This window comes from Pan paniscus, chromosome 12 (genome assembly GCF_029289425.2).
Source record: "Pan paniscus chromosome 12, NHGRI_mPanPan1-v2.0_pri, whole genome shotgun sequence".
Taxonomy (NCBI): domain Eukaryota; kingdom Metazoa; phylum Chordata; class Mammalia; order Primates; family Hominidae; genus Pan; species Pan paniscus.
The window spans coordinates 40,686,493-40,696,191 of record NC_073261.2 but is presented as its reverse complement, the minus strand read 5'-3'; the positions used below and the strand labels follow the sequence as shown (position 1 = coordinate 40,696,191).

The 9,699-nt window shown below is 49.3% G+C and overlaps 1 protein-coding gene across 2 annotated transcripts; it reads left to right on the top strand.

The window, feature by feature from the left end:
- Positions 1 to 4,648: 4,648 nt before the first annotated feature.
- On the top strand, positions 4,649 to 9,394 carry GNLY (granulysin). 2 transcript variants are annotated; one of them, XM_034953480.4, is made up of 6 exons: positions 4,649 to 5,003; positions 5,450 to 5,530; positions 5,854 to 5,957; positions 6,491 to 6,592; positions 8,047 to 8,218; positions 9,105 to 9,394. In XM_034953480.4, exons 1-6 carry the CDS (start codon positions 4,952 to 4,954, stop codon positions 9,113 to 9,115), a joined length of 522 nt encoding a protein of 173 aa, XP_034809371.1. In that variant the 5' UTR covers positions 4,649 to 4,951; the 3' UTR covers positions 9,116 to 9,394. The 2 variants fall into 2 exon arrangements, with proteins under 2 accessions (XP_034809371.1, XP_003816620.1); XM_003816572.6 differs by lacking the exon at positions 5,450 to 5,530 and having other exon boundaries at positions 4,662 to 5,003.
- Positions 9,395 to 9,699: the final 305 nt, after the last annotated feature.

The following is a 9,699-nucleotide window of genomic DNA, read 5'->3' as shown; positions in this document are numbered from 1 at the left end:
GTGCCAGCCCAATAACCCTCATATCCTCCTCCCACCTCCTACCATTTTTCTGATTTCTTTTGCCATAGATGAATTTTGCTGTTCAAGAACTTCATACAAATGGAATCATACAGAATGTAGTCTTTCGTGTCTGGCTTCTTTTTCCTTTTTTTTTTTTTTTTTAAAGATTTATTCATTTTATTGCATGTATTAGTAGTTCATTCCTTTTTATTGCCAAGTAGTTATGTATAATATTGTATGGCTCTACCTTAATTTCTTCATCCATTGACCTGTTGATGGACATTTGGGTTATGTCTAATTTTTGGCTGTTATGAAAAAGCTTCTGCAAACAATCTTTTATTTATTTATTTATTCATTCTTCCTTTTTTCATTTTCTTTGAACAACCTTTTAAAACAATTTTTTTCTATTGTGGTAAAATACATATAACATAAAATGTTTACCACAAAAAATGATAACGGAGGTGATAGATATGTTAATTACCTTGATTTAATCATTCCAAGTGGTATACATATATCAAAACATCACATTGTACTCCATAAATATATAAAATTATGATTTGTCAATTAAAAATAATATTAATAAAAATAAATCACAAAATTAGCCATTTTAACCATTTTAAATGTACAATCCAGTGGCATTAATTATACTCACAAGGTCGTGGAATCATCTGTTTGGAACTATCGATTTCCAAAACCATTCTCATCATCCCAAATGGAAAGTCTAACCAGTGGGCACTAAATCCTTCATTTCCCACTCCTTCCAGCCCTGGGTAACCTCTAATCTACTTTCTGTCCCTATGAATTTGTTTATTCTATAAATTTTATGTAAGTGGAATCATACAATGTTTATCCTTTTGTGTTTGGCTTACTTCACTTGGCATAATTATTTCAAGGTTCATTCATGTTGTAGTATGTATCAGAACTGTGTTCCCTTTTTAGGCTGAATCATATTCCATTGTATATGTAGAGCACATTTTGTTTATGCACTTTTTAAAATTTTAATTTTAATTTTTCTTAGAGACAGGCTCTCACTCTGTCATCCGGGCTGGAGTGCAGTGGCATGACCTTGGCTCACTGCAGCCTCGACTTCCTGGGCTCAAGGAATCCTCTCACCTCAGCCTCCTGAGTAGCTGGGACTACAGGCACATGCCACCATGCTCAGCTAATTCTTAAATTTTTCTGTAGAGCTGGGGTCTACTATGTTGCTCAGGGTGGCCTCAAACTCCTGGCCTCAAGCCATCTTCCCACCTTGGCCTCCCAAAGTGCTGGGATTACAGGTGTGAGCCACTATGCCCGGCTTGTTTATCCATTTATTTGTCAATGGACACCTGGGCTCTTTCCATCTTTGGCTACTGTGAATAATGCTTCTATGAACATTGATGTACAAGTATCTGTTTCAATCTACTTTTATTTCTTTTGGGTGTGTACGTAGGAGTGGAATTGCTGGGTTACATGTCTGTGAACATTCTTGTATAAATCTGTGTATGTAGAGGTGTTTTCATTTAGTTTGGGTAAATACGTAGAAGTGAAATTCTTGAGTCACAGGGCAGGTGTATGCTCAACTTTCTGAAAAACTGTCAATCCAATTTTCAGTTATTAGTGTTTTATATTCCCACCAACAATGCTTAAGAGTACCAGTTGCTCCACAGACACATCAGCATTTGGGTTTTCTGTCTTTTTAATTTTAGTCATGTTGATGCATCATCTCAGTATAGTTTTAATATAGAATTTCTTGGCCAGGCGCAGTGGCTCATGCCTGTAATCCCAACACTATGGGAGGCTGAGGTGGGTGAATCACTTGAGATCAGCAGTTCAAGACCAGCCTGGACCAAGATGGTGAAACCCCATCTCTACCAAAAATACAAAAATTAGCCAGGTTTGGTGGTGTGTGCCTGTAATCCCAGCTACTCAGGAGGCTGAGGCAGGAGAATTGCTTGAACCCGGGAGACAGAGGTGGCAGTGAGCCGAGATCACGCCACTGCACTCCAGCCTGGGCGACAGAGTGAGGCTCCATCTCAAAAAAAAAAAAAAAAAAAAAAGAATTTTTTTGTGATTTACGATGTTGAGCAGGTTTTCAAATGTTTTGGTCATTCTTATCTTCCTTTGCGAATTACCTGTTCAAATATTTTGCCCATTTAAAAAATTGGATTGCTTTATTATTATTATTGCAGTAGCAGTTGATATAATAAGGAGTCCGTAAACAGACCCACAGTCAATTGATATTCAACCAACGTGCCAAAGCAATTCAATGGGAAAAGAAAAATCTTTTCAAGAAATTGATATGAAAAAACAAAACCTCAACCCAGCTCACACTATACATTAATTTGAGATGAGTCATAGACCTAAATGTCAAAGTTAAAATTACAAAAGTTCTAGAAAAAAACATAGAGGTGATTTTTATGATAGCGTAAGTGAAGATTTCCTGAAGAAGATACAGCAGGCAATATTTCTTTTCTTTTTTTTTTTTGAGACGGAGTCTCGCTCTGTTGCCAGGCTGGAGTGCAGTGGCGCGATCTCGGCTCACTGCAAGCTCCGCAGAAGGCAGTATTTCACACAGGAATTCTTTGTGGGCCTGGGCCTGACTTGCAATGGGCCAGTTCCTGGGGTACCATGGGTGGGAATTGGGTAAGACTTACCCCAGGTTCTTATCACACGGGACCCCAGAGGCCTGGGTGGAGGCTTGTGACTAACTACATGAGCTTTGCCATGTACCCCTCAATACCTCTGACAAGGACTTACTGCAGTATTTGGTCTCACCAAGTTTCCCACAATAAAGAGACATGAGTCACCTTTCAAGACCCTTTACCCCCATGAATGTGGTCTTCACACATGAGACCAAGGTCTACAAGTGGTCAGGAGAGAGGGGGTCTGCGAAGACGGGGGAGTAGTGCCTGAGCTGGCCTCAAGAGGGTTAAGTGGCCCTGCACTGAAAACCTGGACACTGAGCTAGGGTAGGGCTGGGGGAAAACTTGGGCTTTGGAGTCGTAGGGTCCGGGTTCAAATCCACAGACCATTCCCTTCCTAGCTGTGTGTTGGTGGGTAATTCACTGGATCTTTCTGAGTCCTGGTTTCCTCATCTGAGGTAAAACGAGTTTGCCGGTTGGTCTGAGAGCTGTTCTAGGCATGGTGGGGAGACCCTGACAGGCAGAGGCAGCCCTGCTCTCAAGCAGTTGATTTACAGCTGGGGAAACAAGTCAGCCACAAATGCGATACCTCAAACTCAACTTCTCACCAGAAAGCTCCTTTTCCTAATTTTCACAGCCAGCCCCTCAGCCTCCTGGGCCCCAAATACTAGTAAAACCTTTGCCTCCTCTCTCTTCTTTCTTTCTTGTAATCATATAGGTACAAAGTCCTACCAATTCTTCCTGAAATATGTTTCCTTATCAAAAAGTCCTGCAAAGCCGGGCGTGGTTGCTCATGCCTATAATCCCAGCACTTTGGAGGCTGGGAGGATCGCTTGAGTCCAGGAGTTCGAGACCAGCCTGGACAACATATGGAGACCCATCTCTACCAAAAATTTTAAAATCAGCAGGGGTGGTAGTGGCAAGCACCTGTGGTCTCATCTACTTGGGAGGCTGAGGTGGGGGGATTGTTGGAGCCTGGGCAGTTGAGGCTGCAGTGATCTGTGATTGCACCACTGCACTCTAGCCTGAGGGACAGAGCAAGAACTTATATCAAAAAAAAAAAAAAAAGTCCTGCGGTAGCTGACACTGCCATTGCCTATACGATTCCCATTCCCTCATCCTCCCTAGCAGAATATCAATTTTGTTCGAAGTGTCAATGAAGGCCAGGTGCGATGGCTGATGCCTGTAATCCTAACACTTTGGGAGGCCGAGGCAGGCGGATCACCTGAGGTCAGGAGTTCAAGACCAGCCTGGCCAACATGGTGAAACCCTGTCTCTACTAAAAACACACAAATTAGCAGGGCATGGTGGCATGCACCTGTAATCCCAGCTACTCAGGAGGCTGAGACAGGAGAATCACTTGAACCCGGAGGTGGAGGTTGCAATCGGCCAAGATCACACCACTGCACTTCAGCTTGGGTGACAAGAGTGAAACTCTGTCTCAAAAAAGAAAAACAAAACAAAAACAAACAAACAACAACAACAAAAAGCAAAGTGTCAGTGAAGGTCCAGCAAAAGACTTCCTTCCTATTGCCCTTTGCAGCCAGGGTCATCATGTGACACAGTTCAGATCAATGAGATGGAGGCTGAGGGTCCCTGGGAAAGATGTTTTTCCTATACAGGTACCACCTCTTTCAGCTTCACTCTTTCCATTTTCCACGTGAACAGGCCTTGTAGCCTGGAGGAGCTACAGCTGCCGTTTTGAGATGCTGAGGCACCCTGTCTGAAGAAGGCCCTCACATCACTCAACTTGACTACTGGGTGAGCCCTTGGAGAGGCTTCCCAGCCTCTGCTCTTCAAGCCGAAGTACCACAGGGGACACGAGTCCCAGAGTTACAGGACCCCAGCTATGGTTCATGTGTAAAGGGAACCATTAGGCAACCAGGGGAAATGATGAAGAAGATCTATATTTACAAATGTGGAAAGATGTTCGTGGTATATTGTTAAATTAAAAAGCTGTTTAAAAATAGTTTTTGGGTCAAGTGAGATGACTCACTTATACTTTTAGTATAAGTATGTCCCATGCAATATCTGGAACATACTTGTACTAAGGGGTTTCTCCCTCCATCGGCACATCCCAGGCATCCTGGCAGCTGCTGGCCTCCAGCAACCCCACATTCTAGTTGTGTGGGAGTGGGGTGTGGCATGGACCCTGTGGGCTACCACTGCCCTGACCTGCTTCTTCACACACTGGTATTTGTATTTGTGGTAAACCCAGTGACACGGGGGAGATGACATACAAAAAGGGCAGGACCTGAGAAAGATTAAGCTGCAGGCTCCCTGCCCATAAAACAGGGTGTGAAAGGCATCTCAGCGGCTGCCCCACCATGGCTACCTGGGCCCTCCTGCTCCTTGCAGCCACGCTCCTGGGCAACCCAGGTAAGGCCTTCCCCTCGGGATCGATCCTGATGGCCCACCCAGCCTCGCACTCTCAGGCCGGCTGAACCTGGAGCATGGACTCTGTGGGCACCCAGGTGCCCCTGCCTCCCCCCGGCCTTCTCCCCCGTCATGGAGGCCTGGCCTTCCCCTCAGAGCCAGGCTTAGCCCAGTGTGCTGCCCAGCCTGTCACTGGCCTGGCCAACGTGGAGAGACAGGCCAGGGATTCTGGTCCTAACTCTACTGGCCACGCTGTGTGGCCTGAGACCCCCCTTTCCCTCCCAAGCCCCTGCCTCCGCATCTGCGTGGTGAAGGCCATTGGCCCTCATCAGTGGATCTGCGTTTCCTCGGGCCTACACTGTCTAGGATTGTGCAGGGCTGGTGAGAGAACAAGATCTCTTCCGTGTTCAAGGCAGACTTCCTGCCCCCCGCACTCTGCTCTCTCCCAGGCCTTGGGGTCAGTGTGAGCCCCAAGGGCAAGAACACTTCTGGAAGGGAGAGTGGATTTGGCTGGGCCATCTGGATGGAAGGTAAAAAAAGAAAATCCCTTGAAAGGAGATTGAGGGAAGTTTCTAGACAAACCGACCCCCAAATCTGTGTTGCTGGGGGAACAGAGGAGAAGAGAGAGTCTCGCCCTCCTGGCTTTCTAGAAGGAACGTGAGAACACGTGTTTGTGCTGAGAGTGGGTCAGAGCGGCTCCAGGGCAAAGCATGTGGACAGGTATCCTGGCCCCCTGCAAGGCCCAGCTCCTGTCCTAGGCCCTGGTCACCTCCTGGACTCCCACCAGCCAGGAGAACGGGCTTTCCCTCTCCTTCCGCCTGCGGAGGGGAAGCTGAAGTCTGGTCTTCCTCAGGTCTGGTCTTCTCTCGTCTGAGCCCTGAGTACTACGACCTGGCAAGAGCCCACCTGCGTGATGAGGAGAAATCCTGCCCGTGCCTGGCCCAGGAGGGCCCCCAGGTACGTGTTGGCTCTCTGCTCACCTGCCACAGTCCCTCTCCTTTCCCTCCTCCCTGGTGGCTCCTGGGGTGAGGGCTGGAGCTCTCTAATGGTCAGGAGGTGGGAGTGGAGGCTGGGCTGTTTCTGATGATGCGGTTTTGTCGAATTCATGTCTGGCCAGGAGGGCTACAGGTATCTGGCAGACTCCTCCAGGAGGATCCTCTGGGGTCTCACCCTCCAAGGAGCCTGGGGCTGCAGAACCCAAATAGGCAGACTCCCCCTGGGAGTTCCTCAATAGGAGAGGGGCAAGTGCAGGGCTGGGAAATTACTGGGGGTGTGGGAGGCTGTTTTGGGGTGTCTCAGAGCCTCTAAGACAAGCAAAAGGGTGGGCAGGGGCCAGGCAGCCAGTTCAGGCCTTCAGTGTATCCACGCTCTGGGAAGAGATCACGGACATTCCTGCCGGCCTCAGAAACACAAAGGGCCCCTTTCCTGGGCACTTTCACGCACTCCCAGAGTGTCTGAGAGACCATCATAAGGGCTTTCTTTCCTGACAGGGTGACCTGTTGACCAAAACACAGGAGCTGGGCCGTAACTACAGGAACTGTCTGATGATAGTCCAAAGACTGAAGGATATGGTGGAGGATCAGCCCACCCAGGTGAGGCCAAGGGGCTACAGAGCCTCCTGTCTGCTGCTCAATGGAGGGGCCAGCCTGTGACCAGGTCGGGGATCGGGGAGCCCGGGGGCACCTTGCACAGTGATCCTGGGGGAGGGCTTCCGAGAAGGGAATCTGTGAGTCCCCGTGTGTCTGTGGATGAATTTCAGAGAACTTGTGAAATTGTGACTCTCTGGAACTGTGTAAGTCAGACGGCAGAGTATACATGGTTTTCATCATGTATCCTCAAAGAGGGCTTGTCCCAGAGAAGTTAGGAATCTTCCCCTAAAGCCCTAACGTTTGTGTCCAAGGCAGAGTTTGAGAAGCTAGTTCCCCAAGAGGCCTGGGTCAGGACTGATAAATCCCAGATCTGCTACTTCCAAGCTGCATGGCCTTGGGCAAGTCACTTCCACTTTCTGAGCCTCTGTTATCTTATCTTTGAAATGTGATGGATAATAGTCCCTATCTTGCAAGTTGTCAAACCCTTTTTTTTTTTTTTTTTTTCCTTGAGATAGGATCTTACTCTGAGACCCAGGCTGGAGTGCACTGGTGTGATCTTGGCTCACTGCAACCTCTGCCTCCCTGGCCCAAGCAATTCTCCTGTCTAAGCCTCCTGAGCACCTGGGGCTCCAGGTGTGCGCCACCATGCCCAGCTAATTTTTGTACTTTTGTAGAAACAGGGTCTCACTGTGTTGCCCAGGCTGGTCTCCAACTTCTGAGCTGAAGCAATCCACCTGCCTTGGCCTCCCAAAGTGTGGGATTACAGGCATGAGCCACTGCACCTGGCTGCTGAAGCTTTTTAAAAGAGCTGAGGGCTGGGATGTGCTTAGCTCCACGTCCAGCACTGAGTAAATGCTTAACGAATGACTGTGTTACTACCAAGAATTATTGTTTCACTCTCCCTCCTTCCCTCTCCTCTGCTGCCCCAAACTACTCAGCATCCTGGCACTGCAGGCTCACACTTAGCCCTGGATACTCAGATTCATCCTCCTCCCCTGGGATGGCATAGAAGAGACTTTAAAACCAAATGAGTCAAGACTCCAAGCTCTGACCACACCTCCCACCCCCACCAGTCTTCTCTATGCAACCCCTCTATCTGGAGCCCCCAGCCAGGTCCTGGACCCAGGTAGCTACATGGCAGAGCATTTAATGTGTGCCTGGCAGCCATGGGCACTATTCTCCACACAGAAGGCAGGGGACAGGTGCACAAGGGGCTGAGACCCCAGCAGGGCTAACTGTCCTTGTCTCAGGAGCCCTACCTGGCCAGTCTTGGGCCAGGCCTTGGGGACTGGGAGTAGGGGCTGAGCCCCGTCTCTACAGTCTCTGGCTCCATGGGCACCAGGTGCCAGCTCCTCGCACCCAGTACTCCCATTGCTAGGGCTGCTGGAACCTGCAGGGTGGCAGAGCTGGGCAGGACTCACCCTATAACCATGTCCACTGTGGTGCTGCTGCTGCAGAGAAGTGTGTCCAATGCTGCGACCCGGATGTGTAGGACGGGGAGGTCACAATGGCGCGACGTCTGCAGAAATTTCATGAGGAGGTATCAGTCTAGAGTTACCCAGGGCCTCGTGGCCGGAGAAACTGCCCAGCAGATCTGTGAGGACCTCAGGTTGTGTATACCTTCTACAGGTGAGTGCAGAGGTGACAGCAGGGATACCTCCTGAGGGTTGGAGACAGCTTCCCCCAGGATATATCAAAGCTGCCTCCTTACTCCCCCATCTCCCAGCATGGGAAAGTGTGGAGAATTGAGCAGATGGACTTTAGCTAGAAATGTTTGAGAAATACTGATTAGAGCTTGGGCTTCAGACACAGGTGGTCGTGGAGTAAAATCTGGTCTCCATCTCTCCCTGGCTGTGTGACCTTAAGCAAATAACTTGACCTCTCTGAGCTTCAGTTTCTTCATCTGTGAAGGGGAGATAGCAATCCTGATTTTTGAGATTGGAATGAGAATTGAAGGAGGTCACCGTGTGTGTGGACCTGACCCTGGGGAAATGTCCTCAGACTGAGGCTATTCAAGGTCATCAGACCCTCAGTCAAACTCCAATCCCAGCCCAGCACAGGCCCCTGGGGTCGGGAGCTGGGGCCATATCCTCCCCCACAATCCTGGGCCCTGAGATCTGGGCTAGGGAACCCTTCAGGCAGGGGAGCATGAGGCCTTTCCCTCCATGGCTGCCCAGGCTGTGCCTGGAGAGAACAGGTCTCGGCTGTAGGAAATGGGGCCAGAAAGGGGCCTCGGTGATTGGCTCTGGCAGCTCAGCTGGCACTTGCCAATGCTCTGGGATTTTATGCTAGCAGATCGGGGGTCCCCACCATTTCCTGTCATTGGAGCTTGTGGCTTTTCTATTCAAGGCCCCACAACCTGCTCAGGCTGCCGACTGGCTTCCAGGATGTGCCTCTGGGTGTGTTCAGTAGGGTCAGGTGGCTCTGGGACCTTAAGCAAGTAACATTCTGAGTGCCTGCTTCTCCTTGAGGACCCACCACATCTGCCCACAGCTGGCTGTTCTCTCCTCTCCAGGTCCCCTCTGAGCCCTCTCACCTTGTCCTGTGGAAGAAGCACAGGCTCCTGTCCTCAGATCCCGGGAACCTCAGCAACCTCTGCCGGCTCCTCGCTTCCTCGATCCAGAATCCACTCTCCAGTCTCCCTCCCCTGACTCCCTCTGCTGTCCTCCCCTCTCAGGAGAATAAAGTGTCAAGCAAGATTTTAGCCGCAGCTGCTTCTTCTTTGGTGGATTTGAGGGGTGGGTGTCAGTGGCATGCTGGGGTGAGCTGTGTAGTCCTTCAATAAATGTCTGTCGTGTGTCTCATACACTGTTGTAGATGTTATGGATTTAGTGGTGAACGAGACAACCTTAACAGCATTCACAGTTAGTCGTGAAATGCTTACTGAGCACTCACCACAGCCATGTGTTATTCAGAAAGGCCAAGGCACACAGTGGCGATGTCCCCAGAAGCTCTCAGACCAGTGGGAGAGACCAGCAGGGTTAGAGGTGTTTTTGTTTTGTTTTTGGTGAAAAGGAACAGAAACCCATCCTCTTGCTTCTTGCGACAGGCAGCCTTCCTTTGCTGTTTCGGGGGAGTGTATCTTTTGGGGCCCTTTTGGTTGCAAGCAA